Source organism: Aotus nancymaae, unplaced genomic scaffold (genome assembly GCF_030222135.1).
Source record: "Aotus nancymaae isolate 86718 unplaced genomic scaffold, 86718_ANA_hifiasm-v0.15.2.pri h1tg000014l, whole genome shotgun sequence".
In the NCBI taxonomy this organism is placed as follows: Eukaryota; Metazoa; Chordata; class Mammalia; order Primates; family Aotidae; genus Aotus; species Aotus nancymaae.
In genome coordinates, this window is record NW_026988425.1 from 72,279,295 (window position 1) to 72,296,247 (window position 16,953).

Consider the following 16,953-nt stretch of genomic DNA (forward strand, 5'->3'; position numbering starts at 1 on the left):
GGCTCTCTGGCTCCATTTCAGCCACACTGGCCTCCTTGCTGTCCTTCTTATAAGCCCACAGAGGCAGGGATTTGGTGGTGGGGAGTGGGGTGGAGGGGTGTTCCTTTCATCTGTACAAGCAGTTCCTGTATTCAATTCCCTCTCTTTTAAGCACTTGATTGGTTTTTGATCCCTTTTAAATTTGATTCAGCTTCCCCAACTGTAAATGAACTAACCAATAAAACTAATCACTGATTCCACATGTTCCCAAGCTGTGCACCGCTACCACAGGATCTCAGAGTCTTGCAAGGTCTGAACTGAAAACTGAGTCTGCATTTCCTTTTGCCTTCTATGTTTTGGGAAGGTATCTCTAAACTATCTCTTTGGGACAGAAGACAAAAACTACATGAATGCCAAATCAATTGTACTGCATTTAAATTATGTGCATCTCTCTCATATTTTTAGCTCCTTGAGGGCAGTCTTTGTAACCTTCAATTCTCCCCAAATAAATGAGTGCCTGGAAATCTCAGGCACTCAAGACCTCCACAGCAGCCTCTTCCCTGAGAGATTAGGTGGCTGGAATATGATGATTTAGACATGTGGGCATCTCCACACTCCCACACAGCAGTCATCACTGGGACATCACTTTGTAAGCAAACTATTTTAAGTATTTTAAGTACACTGAGTGATGGATGTCAATCTTGGCATGAACATGGTTTGCAAGGCTCCAAATCCAGAGACTGGATTAAATTTGCTTAAATTTCTATTAGGCTGTGTGTGTGTTCCTTATTTTTTCCTTTGTTTTGGGCTTTTTCCTCTTAATTTCTACATCTGCTATATACACTCCCCACTCCTCAACTTTTTCTAAACCATTTTAGCAGTAGTCAACCCTGTGAATTGGATGTCATATGCAATAGAAAATGTTCATTAGATGAAAGACGCAATTTCTCCCTTCATGGAGAGAACTAGGACAACACGTATCAGAAGGGGCACGATATGAGTCTTCAAATAAGTCAGCGTGCTTCCTGCATTTAAAATAAAGCTGAAATCTGTTTGGTCTTAATTGTGGTATTTGCAAAGTGTCATGCTTTCTTCTACACCAAAAGATGTCGTAGCTTCTTCAAAATGTGAATTTGCGAGTAGACTACCTTCTCCAGCCAAACCAGGATCTGGGCAGCCAATCCTAATTGTATTTATATATGTTAAAGTTTCCCTGTTCTTTCCACTCACTCAAAACGCAGATTAAATATAATAACTTCTCTTCTACTTGGAAAAGCACAATTTTTGGAGCCTTGAGTTGGCTGCACTGGAAATTAGAAATGTCTTTGATGATGCACAGCTGTCTTCGTTTCTTAATCACAGATGTCTAAAGCATTCCAGGAGGCTGACTCATATACCTGGAGAGAGGGACCATGGTTTCTCATTCTTTTTACTGAAGCCCTTGTCTGGTCAAGAAGAGACCAGTTTCTCCTTTGTTCTAGGAACTTAACTACAGGATGATCTTGAGTAAGATAAAACCTGACATTTCTTCACCACCATTTCCTTTTTGTTTTCTTACATTTGTCTCAAGCATAATGTGCAGCACTTAGTGATCTTTCTGCTATGGAGACTCACTCAAGACAAGATCCCAACATGGCAAAACTTAAAAGAGTTTTCCCAGCAATAGCTGCTATTTGCGGAAAAGGAAAGAGAGCACCCTGTGTCGTAGCCTACCATCCACTGGAGGAGATCAGTATGGACATCCAGGAGTTTCTGAGCTCCCCAAATAGTCTCAGATGAAAGTCAAGCCTCTGAGATGAGCAATTAAGAACCAAAATTTCTGAAACTCTTTGTCATATGGTTCCCAGCTTTGTGACTCTAAATAGCTGTCTCTCCACAAAAGAATTCCATTATTCCACAATAGCAACTCCCCTTTTCTGATGTCTTGCAGCAAGATCATTACTCACCAACTCAATCCATCCAAGGGCTTTCACTTGGAACCCAAAGTGCATAAGTAATTAAGATTTGTATTCTTTGAGGACAGAAGTATCAACGAAGATGTAGCTGGCTTCTCATGTGAGAAAAATGCTTACATACCTGCACAGTTCTACTTGGAAGTCCTATGCATTTTACTATATGTAAATTACACTTCAATTTTTAAAATTCCACTAGCAAAGACACCCATTCTCTCAGACACTTGCCCTTATCTAACTTACAGCTATAAATAACAGGGTTCTCTATAACCATATACTTTGTCCCATAAACAAAGCAGTAAAAAAACCTGAGTATCTTCTTCCCTCCAACTAAAATTACATTATTTTTCTCAGTTAAATCTTCCATTCAATTAGAGTGGACTATCACCGGTCTGTCTGGATGAGCAAAAGGTATAATTTACAGGAAACTTACAGAGCTGAAGGGATGAGAAAACTATAACCCTGAAAAGTTGTGTGAGCATCTGAGGTCCTAGACAAACCAATGCCCTAGAGAGCAGGCCTCTAACCTCCCTTAGCCTGCAGTGGAAAGAGCACAAGTGGTCTCAACACATAACAGAAAGAATGGACATTTTTTGGCCGGGCATGGTGGCTCACTGTAATCCCAGCAATTTGGGAGGCCGAGGTGGGTAATTACCTAAGGTCAGGAGTTTGAGACCAGCCTGGCCAACATGGTGAAACCCAATCTCTACTAACAAAATACAAAAAAAAAAAAGAAGACTAGCCAGGTATGGTGGTTGGTGCCTGTAATCCCAGCTACTCGGGACGCTGAGGCAGGAGAATTGCTTGAACCAGAAGGTGGAGGTTGCAGTGAGCCAAGATCACGCCATTGCACTCCAGCCTGGGTGACAAGAGCAAATCTGTCTCAAAAAAAAAAAAAAAAATGGACATTTTAAAAATGTATATAGCTCAGTCCCACCCCCGAGCAACTACATTCAACCACCAAAAAATTCTTCCCAATGAAAAGATTTATCTCAAGGAATAAATTACATTAAATCAAGAATTAATAAGCAGTCAGGCGATTTGAGATTTTATTGAGAAAATATCTATTTTGACATTATATCCAGTTTCTGATTTATCAGAATAAATTCTTTACAATATTGATCACCATCACCACTTTAGTGTATTTATACATAGTCTCTGAATAAAATACAGTCACACTCGGCAAGGCTAGAATATTGAAATTATGGCCAACATTGCTTACTTTAAGATTGTTTATAATGAAGCTATAGTAGTTGTGCAACCAGAACAGATGTTTTAAAATGTTTGCCATTCAAAGATAGGCTTGGTGGGACAAAACTAATATGCATACTACATACATATATTTCTTTTCTTCTTTACTGTCAATTGTTCAGACACTAACATGACATTACAAGCACCTCAAATTCCTACTTCAAAAGGAATAGAAAAATGGAAAAACATGATTTCCCATTTCATAAAATTAAAGATCAAGTCAGAAAAGAAGTAAAACTCATCTTTATGCATTTAACTTAAGATCTTGAGTACACTACTCCTTCTCTTAGAGAGAAGCAAGCCAGTACTGCAGAAGTAACCAACAGTCCAAAGAACAAACGGCCCCATGACCTTCTCTATGGGCTGATGCAAACACTGGCAAGCTATTTTTCATGATCTCCAAGGATCTGGGATATGTAAACAAAATGATTAAAAGACATTTCTCTGAATTTGTGAGAGGAAGACTGAAGAATCAGAACAAAGATCCAACTGTCTTTCATGTGGCTACATGTCACCATTACACCACAACTCAAAACCCACAGGCGAGACTTCTTTCATATACACATTCAAAACGGTGTTCCATATATGCAGTTGCATACATTGCAAAAAAAAAAATGCTTCCTTACACGATTAGTAATCTGGTTTTAGACTCTGAAGTGAAATCAAGCATATTTAGTTGTTAACCCTCTCCAATTTGGAGGCCTAGTGAGGTTTAAATGTTTTTGGATATAGAATCTGCTTAGAATTTAGGGAAAACTATGAACCTTAGACTGTCTTCAGTAATGAACAAAACTTGAAAATATTCAACTTCCTTTGCTTTGTCACTGAAGCAACTATAAGCTTTCTATGATGTATGTATCATACTAGCTTGTATATGACTTTAGTGTCATAAACACCCATTGCCTTTTTGGTACTTTTAAAGCACAGCCAGGAAAGGTCTGGAAAATTATTCTGGAAATACAAGTTGGTTCCCTCTGCCTCATGGATGCTTAGGAACTGGTTAGTCCTCTGAAACCACCAGTTTAGACTCCTGTACAGTTGTTCCAGGCCAACTGAGATTCTAAGGAAAGGGGCTGGAATAACAAGGGGCCTCACAAATGCCTAAATAACCACATATCTATGCCCACAGCCATCCCTCTCTAAACACCATAGTCCAAGTGAGTCTTGACCTGTCTCTTCCCATTTTACTACCACTGGCTAGAGGGGCACCCAACAATAAGAAACATTTGCAATGAACATAAACTAGCAAAAAGACTCTAGGGCAGCATTTCCTTAGGTGTATCTCTCAGAACACAAATCCCACAAGATACCTACTTTTAAAAAAATCTGGCTGGGTGCAGTGGCTCACAGTGAATTACGCTGGAATTCACGCTGGCCTTGTGGGAGGCCAAGGTGGGCAGATCACCTGAAGTCAGGAGTTCAAAACCAGCCTGGCCAACATGGTGAAACCCCATGTTACAAAAATTAGCTGGGTGTAGTGGTGGGTGCCTGTAATCTCACTTACTTGGGAAGCTGATCCAGGAGAATCACTTGAACCCAGGAGGCAGAGGTTGCAGTGAGCCGAGATCGCACCATTGCACTCCAGCCTGAGCAACAAGAGCAAGACTCCTCAAAAAAACAAAACCAAAAACTCCATATAAATTAGGGAAATGATGTATAAGATAGAGGTGCTTCTTGGAGACTGAAAATGTGCATTGGCATATCAAAGGTTCTGAAAGGCCAACAGTAACTCAACTTTGTCTAACCCACTGTTTCCCAAACTCACTTGGCCATGGAACCCTCTATTCACCTAACAATATATTCTGAAAAAACACTCCTTTAGGAACTGCTGCTCCCAGAACCAAAAAGATTATTTTTAAAAAATATTATAGCATAATTTCGAATGATTAATAATAAGGATACAAAGACTTATTTTCCTGTCTTGTTATTTTGTTGTCTATTTATTTTGTTCTGAATAATCTTCTATCACATTTCTCTTTCTTTTCACAAACCTTCAAATCGAGTTACCCTTTCTGATACCTTTGTTTAAGAATGTTAATTCTTGTTGGGTGCGGTGGCTCACGCCTGTAATCCCAGCACTTTGGGAGGCCAAGGTGGGTGGATCGCCTGAGGTCAGGAGTTTGAGACCAGCCTGGCCAACACAGTGAAACCCTGTCTCTACTAAAAATACAAAAAATTAGCTGGGTGTGGTGGTGGGCGCCTGTAATCCTAGCTACTTGGGAGGCTGAGGCAGGAGAATCACTTGAACCCAGGAGGCAGAGGTACAGTGAGCTGAGATTGTGTCACTGCACTCCAGCCTGGGCAACAAAAGTGAAACTGTCTTTTAAAAAAAAAAAAAAAGAGTGTTAATTCTTATCTGAAATCCATGGCACATTAGTCTGAAAAAAAAATAATTTTGTGTCCTTTTAAATTCCTAGAGTACCTCTCTACTTCAATCACAATTTAATTCCAAGGCAGGTAACCTGGGCTCCTAGCGAACACTACACCCCAAGAGTTTGGGAGCCAAATTATTTTGCAAACCCTTAAAAACAAAAACTAAAAAAACAAAAAAACTTTATCCTTATATCTCTGCAAAAATTAGCATTTTGAACATCTAATGAAACTTCAAGTTTGAGGACAATGGGATTACTGACCTTTGATTTCAAAGTAACAAATTTTCTTAAAATCTGATTAAGAAATATGGAAACATTGAAAAGTAAACATAAATTCCACAAAGCTGAATGGCAGCAAAAAATACTTCTTTATATCAAGAACATATACAAAAGACCGTCACTGCCACCCAAATTAACTCTGTTGCTCAAGATTTCAATTATAAAAATAACCAAATCAAGACAAGGACAATTAGAGCTTAAAACGAAAAGCTACACCTTCTTCATTAAAAGTGAGCATCTTGTCACACTGTGCAACTGGAGGGAGAACCAGTACAAGGCACGGGAGAACTACAACGTTAAGGGACAGAACTTTTTCAAAATATTTTATCCTCAGAAGTAAATCCCGCTACCATAGAAAGAGAAAAATATAATCAGATACTTAAAATCACAGCATTTTTGACATCCTAGGGAAAAGGACTTTTTGGTTTTAGTTTTTTTTTTTTCTTTTCTGGTAAGGCAAAATAGATCTTTAGATATCATTTGTTACAAACACGAGTTTTTTCTTAAGAATGAAATAAAAATTATATTTAATTTCTATCATATATTCAACTAACTTGAATACTATGTTTAGAAAATTAAATTTTAAATCAGTTTATATAATGATACATTTAATCTATGAATTTACTTTACAAACATTTTTATTTTGAATAATGAGACTCACTAGAAGTTATAAAAATAGTTGAGAGAGATCCCAGATACCCATTGCTTAGCTTCCTGTCTTTACATGTAAGCATTTATATGTAGGTTTTAAAAGGATTAAAGTTTTGAACAGTTGATAAAAAAACCATCAGAAGGATGTAACAGGCCTGGTAAATACATACTTTTGGAGGAGGTTCTCAGGAAACACTACCAAGTTCAAATCCCACTTTTATCACATGAAGCTGCCTTAACCAATAGGTTTTCTAAGATACTATCCCTGTTATCTATTTCTGCTTCTTTCAATAGTTTTTCCATTTTTACAGACTTATGAAAATTTTTCTCTGACTGAAATAATCTTCCCCATCCTTCATATTACTATATCTAGCAATATTGAATGAATATAAATTATAAATGGAAATAAAAATCCTTGCTTTTATAAAATCTCCAGCTTTCCAGTCCAAAATAATATAAACAGACTGGAGTTGAAATTTGGTTTGTTAATGCCCACCTTCTGTGCGGTCAAAACACAGTTTTGAAGGAATGATCACCTTCAATGTTCTTTACAGCTTCTTTAATGTTACTTTAAAAAGTCCAGTCTTACGGATGATTGATGACAGTTTGTTCATGGAAGATCTTCATCTCATGGGAATTAATCTGGCCAGTTTTTCTAATCATATACTACCAACAAAAATAAACACAAGCATATTCCCTTTAATCATATTATCCTCGACCATCACTTCCAAAAGACATTGGCTCACAGTATTCTGTTTAAGATTGTAGACCATTTATCCCAGCAAACTCAAATTTTATCCACAACCTATCATGACAGGCTGGTCAGAAGCGGTCTGTTCAGTCTGAAAAAACATTCTTTTCTAAGAGCTTCCTATATTGCGTGGCTGGTCCCTCAATTACTTTGTGCTCAGTTACAGCTTCCTGTCATCTCATCTGCTTATACACAAATAGCTCAACTAAGTAACCCAATATATAAACTCTCACTAAAATCACATGTTGTATCTTAGGAAAGGCAATCTGGAAGTATCACGGACCACAGTGAGAATGTAAGGCTAACAACAGTTTGAAGTAATGACACAAAAGCAAATAAATCATATTGACAGTCATTCCCTCTACTAAAAAAGACAAATATTTGTTATTCTAAAATGACCTCCTCTGATTAAAATTTTGATTCATGAAACATTACAGTATGCTTCTTTATCAAAGTCTACATATCAGAAGAACATGGGCTCCATGTTCTTGCAAAACTTGAAACACATTTTTCTTCCTAATGGACATCAGTAGTTTTATTAAAAGAAAAACTGACATAACCTAGCATTATCTTTTGACTTTGCCCATGGAGAAACTTGGAGTTAAATTTACCACTTAATTTTAGAATCTGTCAGTGCCGACATAGTTCTATCCTCTACAAATTTTTAATTTAAATTTTTAATTTTTTAAATTCCTTAAATTTTAAAATTTTAAATTATAATTGTTCTATTTACATGTAATATACTTGTAATATACGTGTAATGTACTTGTACATTATAACTGTAATATACTTCAAATACTTTTGGAGGGTCTGATATAAATCATAATTTAAAATGACTGGCTCTGATCAAAGCATAAACAGATGTCTGATGAATGTGCTAACCACTCTTCTCCAATATACATCCATCCTAGAGGACAATAAAGTCTCACAGTCATGATTTCCAATATAAACTATTTAGATTTCAGACTGCTGGAATCTAATAATCTGCCTTTGAAGATGACTGAAACACACACATACACACGCGCACACACACACACACCCCGTTGTAGAAGTAATGTGCATCTCATGAGGTACTTTCCCTAAATACATTCAAACAGATCACCAAGATTTTGAAGACTACCTTATTTCTCATTTGGTTAAAATTTTCAAGAAAAAATATTTACAATGACTTAAGGAGTCTTGTATAAATAGCTACCTAAATACAGAACAAATTGAAAGGATGTGGGTCAAACATAGCTGAGCTCTACTCAGTCAAATTAGATGAGTCTTTTGACTACAAAGCTCATTTTCTTAACGTATGGGTTTCCGCCGGACTTGATAAGATTGGCTAAGCACCATAGTAATCTTTTAAGACATTAATCCAAAACATGGTTCTGTATTTTAAAAACCTCAGAAGTGGTTTTAGGACAACAGAAGCATCTCAACCACTAAAATAAGCAAGTTTCTATTATAAGTAAAATTACCACACAGCACGTCCTTTAACAGTTCAGCAACCAATAAATAGAAAATATTCTTTAAAAGCTGCTATTTCTGATTGTTCCTTTGTATTCTTCAACTGTAGGTGAAACACATGACATATGGAAAATAATTGGTTGTCAGAAAGCTTTTGACTACATGATATGCATCTTATGAAAGAATATTAGCCTGGGCCAAGATTAGAGAACTTGGACCAGATGCACAGTAAGTATTTCTACTACCCTGGCTATGGGCTCCTCCTGAACAGTGTCTAACAATTGAGCAATTTCAGTAACATGTTACAGCTTAGCATAGTAATGATGACCACTATGTTCAGCTCTCCTGGAATTAATACAAGAAAGACAACTAAAGATTTACTACAAAGACATAAGTCTAAAACTGTCACATTTGCCCAAGAAAACTAAAAGAACCCGTCCTAACCCATATTGAACACATCAGCAAAGACCAATGTTATACTGAAGTGCATATTATCAGATGTTATTATATGTAACCACCTCTAATATTTATCTATGTGCTACTAAACCCCCAAAAGATTAGACTTGTGACAGCATAATTAAAAAGCACATTCCTTATCACTTTTTAAAGTTAAATATGGTCTCTTCTATCGAAGCAATTTATCTTTTTCTGGTTCCTAAAATAGGCATCAAATTTCTAAACAGAAGTAAAAAGCCTCAGCCAAAGAGCCACATATTAGGTATTCAGCCTGATCTAAGAAAACTAAGTTAATAAACTGAATAAATTAAATTAACTCAAATAAATTAGGAGTGCACATTCAGAACAGAATTGTAGCTTTTGGTCAGCAACATGTGAACCAAAGGCAAAAATCTGCCATGAATAAGGCAGTTTTTTTGTATACAGTACAATGTGTTTTTCTTCCCCCCACCCACCAAGTTCATTTAGCATTAACTGATGTTATTTAAAATGCACTGCCAAGCTAGAATACAAGCTTCTTAATAATAATATTAATAATAAAAATAGATGTCATAGAAAGTTCCTTTTGGTTTAGAGTCTCCCTTAATACGTAAGCTTGCTTTTTGCCTTCACACACTAGGTGTAAGAGATTACTGCAACAATCGTTTGACTTTGGCCACAAAGCATGACTACTGTCAGGGTGAAAGCCGTTGGAAGGAATTATTTTCTTCTTCTGCTGGAGTCAGTTTAAGTGTTGGCAGTTTCCGAGGAGGAAGCTGAGGGCTTTGGCGAAGATTGTCATCCATCTGTAGAAAGTACAAAAGATACATCTGACTAATGCTGTGGCACTGCTCATGTGGACTGTGGCCTCCCCATCCAAACTATAGCCTAGAGGAGTACAGAACCATATGTTTCCTGGGCTGCTAGAGAAACCTTTTTCTTGCAAATAATCTCAAGAATTCTAAATGTCATACCTCAAATACCAGCTGACTCAGTTTCTGTAAAAAGCAATGTGCCTCATCCCTGATACCTTCACATACCTTCACAGAATTATAGTAATTCCATAAAATAAATATTCTACTGAACTCAACTATAGCATAATTTAAAGAGGTCTTCTGATAGTAAGCGTAAAAGCAGTACTGGTACTCTAAGCTCCAGTTTGCAAACTATGTTTGTGTACAATATCTTATTTGATCTTCCTGACACACTGTGAAGAAAAGGCAGACACAGATCTTCCCTGTTGTACAGATAAGAAGCAAAACAAGACTCCATAAGGTTAAGTGATTTGCCTCAGGTCACATGCTGGTATGAGAGCTGAAACTTGAACCCAGGTCTTCTGATTCCAAAACTATTATTCTTTCAACCATACTTCTTTGCCTCAATGAAAATGACCTGTATTCCAATCAAAAAAGACCAGCTTTTTAAAGCTGAGACTGTGTAGACCAAAGAAAGCTAGGAAATTAGGCAAAAAGAAAGATAAATTCTTTAAATCTAATCTAATCCAGAAACACTGGATCAGTTCTAAATGAGATAACCCACATCAAGCTCAAGAAACACAGTGTTGGACCTCAAAAACTCTTAGCCAGTGTCATTAGGCCTCAATGCCCTGAGTTTGTAAAATAATAAGTATTACTTACTTGTACAGGAAAAAAAAAAAAAAAAAAAAGCAAGTTTATCAGTTCCTGGGAGAAAAAATATGTAACCTCTTGTATTTTTCCAACTAGAATCACACTTGAAATTTCCTTTGTTGGCTCTCTCCCCTATCCAGTTCCTCAATCTCTCTCTCATGAAAGAATATCCCAAAGTGGCAAAATATCTACACTGGTGAAAAACTATAGACTGCGTCTAGAGTACAGAAGAACAAGAAGGAGAAAAAATAAAACTTTCATGTGGAAAAAAGAAAAGGACATCATGGTGCTGTTCATAAGAAAGGATAAGCCCGGTGCTTACAATCTCAAGAAACATTAACTTAAGAGACAGAGAGGCAGACACACAAGCAAGCAGTGTTTTTGCTTTGTTTTTTTAAAGCAAATCTTTTGCATTTCCCAGCTTAAAGGGTACTAATTGTGTGGCAAAAGTAAACCCAATACCCTTTTATCTAAACTTTCCCCAAAGCAATAGGGCCACTATTGGCTTCAAAACACTATGTTACATACAACTTTAGTAAAAGTATATTTAAACAGTTTTCTGAAAAATAAACTGTTTAAACACCTAAAAGGGTACAGTTAATGTGTGACCCAAATGACATTATTAGCTACAGAAAGGAAAATGCTAAACTATGATAAAATGATTGAAGTAGACTTGACCTTTTCAATCAAGTTGGATTCCTTATTTACAAGTTGTGTGAGTTTCTGCAGATTTGCATCTACCATATCTTGTCCAGCTGGAGAGATGCCTAAGAAGCCAGGACAGAAATCAGAGAGAGACAGGAAATTTTTAAAGCATTTAAAACTGTTTAGATTGAAAGAATTTTGAGTCTACCCACCCTGTGCAGTGCCCCACCCTTCCCAAAAAAGGCAAAGAGAAAAACCATTCTGGGTTTAAAGGTAAAGTTAAGAGAGGGATTTGAATGATCCAAAACTAAACCCTGAAAAAAGGATGAAAATTTGTCCATTAAATAGACACTGCTAACCAAGTGTTCTGCAACTGGCCACAGTAATTCGTATAATTTAAAAAAAAAGAAAAAAAGCACAGCAGTCCTCATTTCCTTCTCAAATTTAAGCTATTCCTTTCTCACACCCATTTCAAATAGGTCTTCAGTCACAACTATCTGGATAGTTTTCTAAGGCAGTAACTCCCAAAAAGATGCCCACCAGACATCCAGAGTATTTAGAAGAACTTAAAAAATACAAATTCTTAGGACTGATGCCTAAGAAATTCTAATTTAGTAAGTCTGGAATAGGTCCCAAGTTTTTTTGTCTGTCAAAGTCAGGTTTGTTAATCATTGCTCCCAAGTAACAAGGTTGAACATACTTAATTTCATGACTCCCAACTGCTAACCCCTTCCTATATACAACACATGCCCCACCTTAAAATAATAAACTATCCACCTGAGCCAGCCATCTTTATAACCTGTTTCTTAAAAGGACAATTTCAGCCAACCCTCCCAATAGAAATTTAGTATCTGAATCACTTAAGCATAATGCCCCACTGTCTCAACAAAGCACATCCTCAGTGACAGGTGCCCTTTATTTACTATACCTCCATTCTGATGCAATCAGTTTTCAAGTAGTGGAATCATGGGAGTGTACCTCACCAAAATCAATCTGCTGCTGATATCTGTTCACGCAGGAAAATGCTAGAAGCAGCAGGTAAGAATCATTTAAAGTAATTGCCCATTTGCATTAAGATAAATACTGTTTTTCAACAAAGAATTAATACCTGTGGTTTTAACCTTTTAGAAGAAAATGACCCAATTTAAAGGGGCAATATTTAAAGAACAAGCAGCAAGAAATGCAAAAATCCAGAGGAATAAAGGGCAACTATTTCTCTATTTAAATAAGAACTAACATATGAGAATAAAAATGAAGTTGCAAAAATGCAAATCCTTGAAGTCCTATAAACCACTATTTAAAGACAATACACAAACTTTTAAAATTAAAATTAGTGGATTTTGCTTATACATCCATAGGAGAATATGCAAACAAACGTTAGCTGAAGAAGAGTCAGCTTACCTCCAAGACTAATCCTAAAATAACTGCTCAGGATGTCATCACAAAAGCGACAGAGGTTGGAGAGCTGTTTCAGATGTTCTTGTAGCTGAATTTTAGGAAATCGTACTTTGTAAAGAGGTGCAAGAAAACCAAAAACATAGGCATCCAAGGTAGAAGGCCTAGAAGTAAATTAAGGACTTTTAAGCATGTAAGAAAATATTAACTAAAGGCTGGGTGCAGTAGCTCATGCCTGCAATCCCAACACTTTGGGAGGCAGAGGCAAGAAGATCACTTGAGGTCAGGAGTTTAGAGACAAGCCTGGCCAACATGGTGAAACCCCGTCTCAACTAAAAATACAAAAACACCGGGTGTGGTGGTGGGCACCTATGATCCCAGCTACTTGGGAAGCTGAAGCAGAATTGCTTGAACCCAGGAGGCAGGGGTTGCAATGAACCAAGATCACGCCACTGGCACTTCATCCTGGGTGACAAGAGCAAGACTTTGTCTCAAAAAAAAAAAAAAAGAAAAAGAAAAAGAAAAGAAAATATTAAAGATTTTTTAAGCACATAAGAAAATATTAACTTGCGATTGTGTTTAAATTTTTTTTCAAATTTCTCAATTCTGAATTACACAATAGTCTTTTAAAAGGTTTATTAACGATTTTAGTTTATAAAAATGATACAACTAAGGTTTTACTCATTGAGTAGCTTAGACTATTTTTTTAGAAGAAAATGAAACTGTCATTATAGATTCATTTTTACTCACAAGTGTTAAATAGATTGGAGGCAGAGTAGGAACAGTCTTAGATGTTTTAAATGCACATTTGCAGCCTATTAAGTCAATGTTAGATTATCACTGATAGAAAAAGTTTCCTATAATAAAAACCGATTAAATCTTTTTTTTTAAGTGAAAAACTCATCTTTTGGGGAGATAAGAGGACTTGCTTTAAATAGCTGCTCACTGAATATACGTGCACAAAATATCAGAGTGATTTTTAAGGGAATACTCACGTATTTCCAAAGAAAAACTGAGATGTTCCCAATCTGTTTGATAGAAGATTTAGGCACTCCTTGGCATCTCTGTATATCTAATAAGGATGAAATTATATCTCAAAAGTAGAAAAGATACTCTAAAACTATCTTTGAGGCTGACATCTCTAGGTAAAATCATTTCTGCTATTTCTCTTGTCCTTTCTCTCTAGGGCCCTTGCCTGGAGAATAATCCATATCATACCTGTGCCTCCACTTCTCGGAGGTGGTAGAGGGGAGGTTGTCCTCTGGTCAGGAGAATCCTGTTCAGTGCTCCCCTAGACATTCTTCCAGGCAGAATCAAACTCAAAGGAAAAGGAATTTGTGAAGCAAACCATGGCTTTGTCACAGTAAAGTAATTGTCACTCTCAACCCAGAATGTGTGAAGCTGCAAAAGAGGAGGAAAAAACACTACAAAGATGTTCTTTTATTAAAAGACCACTCAATGTGAGAGTTTTTCATAAATAATCTTTATATAAAGTGACTTCATACAAATTTTCCAGTTAGAATGACTCAGGATAAAACAAGATTATTTTAAATGTGTGAGTTTTGTTGACTGCTATATCCCAAGCACCCAGAACAAGGCCTGACACATAGCAGGTGCTCGATAAACATTCGGTGAATGAATGAATTGCACCCAATTCTATACTTGGAGCAAAAAGATCCATCTCCCACAAAGAATTTCCAAAATGACATTTTCTTTTACTTTGTTGTTTCACATACTAGTTGAATGCCTAAGAGAATCCAGTTTCATGCTAATATGAAGCAATCAAGATTAACATAGAAGTAAAATTTTCTCTTAAGACTTATCTCATTGATTTTCTTCTAAACAGACTACATACATTTGCAACTAGGCCACCAAAATCCTGTAATATTTAAGAACACTCACCACTGCAGGGAGAAGCTTCTCTTCAAGGAGAGCAATATAAGCCAATGTATCTGCCCCTTGTTTTGCTGAGAGTTCATAATCAGCATTATATTTCTATTTAAAAAAAAAAGAAAGAAATTCAGAAATCAAAGAATCCCAAAGACAGTAAAACTAATCAAATCAGGATTCCTATTCTTCCTCACAAGTGGCAAACGTGGTATTAAAATGGGGGAAAGAGAAATACAAACCCAGTGAAACCTATTGCTTAATGCACATAAAGTTCTTAACACAGCATCACAGACACAATGCGGTCAATAAATGTTATAATTTATTAACTACTATTATTTTCATGCTTGTAAATGACCTAGTTCAGTGCATGGCATGTAGCACAAACTTAATAAAAGCAACTAATATTTTTAACAAGAAGGAAACAGTTCCAATTGGCTGTGTTTCTCCCCGTGAAAAAAGAAAAAACCTTCCAATTTATAAAAGTTCAAAATTTTATTAACACACTTTTTTTTTTAAGTACAGTATGGGAAAAACCAAGATAACTTTTGCCTTTATATAAAATTTTACACATTTAAACATTTTGGATACATAACTCTCTACTGTTAAAACATTTAGATACATTATTGAGTTTTTAAAAAATAAAATAATATAGTTGCTGGTTGGTGGGAACTCAGATGTTGTGCCCAGCACAAAATGTGTAATGTGTACCAACTATGTGACAAAATATGCAATCCTGTCAGTAAGTGTAATAGTGAAAATGGCTAAATCTACTTACATACAAATTTCAATAAAATTCAAGCAAAGTGTATTAAAATATAAATTGACTCTACCTTATCATGACTTTCAAATCACAGATACTCATGCTTTGCAGTAGTGATTCTCAAATCTATCAAATCTATTTTAAAATCATATCCCAGGTATCTCCAATTGTCTAATGTGAGTGCAAAAAAAAAAAAGCACAACATGAGGGATCAATAATCTACCAATCTACTTCTTCTTCAAAGTGAACCACCCACCTGTTTTCTTAAAAAGTTTAGTATTTTTGCTGGCTGAGAAACAACGTTGTCTTCAGTTGTCAAAATTGGTACATCGCCTATAATCAAAAAACAGTTTATATACAAGGGGACAGTGTGATTTCCTCTGAAGAGATTCCAATACCCTAAAAACTATAGCAATTGCACATTTAGAGGGGTAAAAATGAGTAAGCTTGTCTTAGTTTTTTTGCAGTTTCATAAAGAGTGGTTCTAGAGAACATTTTCATTTCTCATAATTTTCAGTGATTTGGCTTGCACTTTGAGGTATTACTCAGAATGATCAAACCATAAGCAACCAGAGCCAAGGTCACGGTAAGAAACTAAATCCTCAATGTATTCTATAGCTATATACCTCGTAGCTTTAAATGGAAGAAGAAAAAAAAACGACTGCAGAAAGGGGAGTGTAAAGGTTTACACTATACCTCTTGAACCTCTCCAGGTGTTATCTATCACATTGACTTTCAAGGGTGCACCAGAAAATTTGGCATAAGCCTGAAACAGAGTTTGCAATCAAACATTTTAGACCGAGTGCGTAATGCAAATCTTCAGAGCAGCTTTACTGCACAGCCCCATCCCCCAAAGGCAGAAGGCGACTGATACTGAGGCCACATCCCTCCCCGTGATCTCCAGTAGGGACGCGGGCGCCAGCTACTCGGCTTTCGGGGACTTTGCTCCCCAAAAGGTCCTGGGGATGCGGAGTACGAAGGGCGCGCCCCCTGCTTCAGGGTTTCACTCCACCGCCCAGACAGCTTTGTGAGGCGAACAAAACTCGGACCCAAGCCGAAAAGCCTTGACGTTGCCGCTGGCCTTCGGCGGGGGTCATAGGCAAGGTTGGGACTCGTCGGTGGGAGGGAGCCCAGGGCGATGCAGCGTGCAGCGGCCCGGCTCTCCTGGACCCGGTAGCGCAGCGGAAAACTGGGGCAAGTCAGCCTCGCGCCTCTGGCCCCGCCCCTTCTTCCCGCGACCTGGCCCGCAAGGCGGCCTCACCATCACCACCAGGGACTCGCTGTGAACCGATGGGAGCCCCCAGCCGCCTCCCCAGCAACTGAGCTCCAAGGGGGCCGCCATCTTGCTGGGGTCGACCTTTACTATCCCGGAAGTACTTTGCCGCCTAATTTCCTGCACGTGGAAAGGCGGGGGCGTGGCGAAGGGAGAGAAGGGCAATTTGGGGGAAGAGAACGACTGGAGGGATTAAAATGCACTCTTAGGAGCAGCTTGGCCTAAAGGGTAAGAGTCCTG

At 37.3% G+C, this 16,953-nt stretch overlaps 2 protein-coding genes across 4 annotated transcripts in view; one reads left to right on the forward strand and one right to left on the reverse strand.

Moving 5' to 3' along the window:
• Positions 1-2,966: 2,966 nt before the first annotated feature.
• On the reverse strand, positions 2,967-16,796 carry MTX3 (metaxin 3). Of its 3 annotated transcripts, none has more exons than XM_012462087.2 (9): positions 16,702-16,796; positions 16,137-16,206; positions 15,697-15,773; positions 14,693-14,785; positions 14,009-14,191; positions 13,786-13,862; positions 12,797-12,954; positions 11,429-11,517; positions 2,967-9,928 (listed from the first exon to the last, which is right to left on the reverse strand). In XM_012462087.2, exons 1-9 carry the CDS (start codon positions 16,780-16,782, stop codon positions 9,818-9,820), a joined length of 939 nt encoding a protein of 312 aa, XP_012317510.1. In that variant the 5' UTR covers positions 16,783-16,796; the 3' UTR covers positions 2,967-9,817. The 3 variants fall into 3 exon arrangements, with proteins under 3 accessions (XP_012317510.1, XP_012317512.1, XP_012317511.1); XM_012462088.2 differs by lacking the exon at positions 2,967-9,928 and adding an exon at positions 12,324-12,420; XM_012462089.2 differs by lacking the exon at positions 11,429-11,517 and having other exon boundaries at positions 9,842-9,928.
• A 66-nt stretch (positions 16,797-16,862) lies between these two features.
• THBS4 (thrombospondin 4) overlaps positions 16,863-16,953 on the forward strand; it is an 88,815-nt gene continuing 88,724 nt past the window's right edge. Inside the window, exon 1 of the mRNA XM_064376084.1 lies at positions 16,863-16,941. The gene's annotated coding sequence lies outside the window, so the exon portion shown is untranslated. The remainder of the gene's footprint in view (positions 16,942-16,953) is intronic.

What these genes read in the sequence shown, in the direction of transcription:
- MTX3 (XM_012462087.2), bottom strand. Translation starts at nt 16,782, where the DNA reads ATGGCGGCCCCCTTGGAGCTCAGTTGCTGGGGAGGCGGCTGGGGGCTC. An exon ending in TCCGAGAAGTGGAGGCACAG is followed by an intron (nt 13,863 to 14,008) that starts GTATGATATGGA and finishes CATCCTTATTAG; the next exon opens with ATATACAGAGATGCCAAGGA. An exon ending in CAGTTTTTCTTTGGAAATAC is followed by an intron (nt 12,955 to 13,785) that starts GTGAGTATTCCC and finishes ATTTACTTCTAG; the next exon opens with GCCTTCTACCTTGGATGCCT.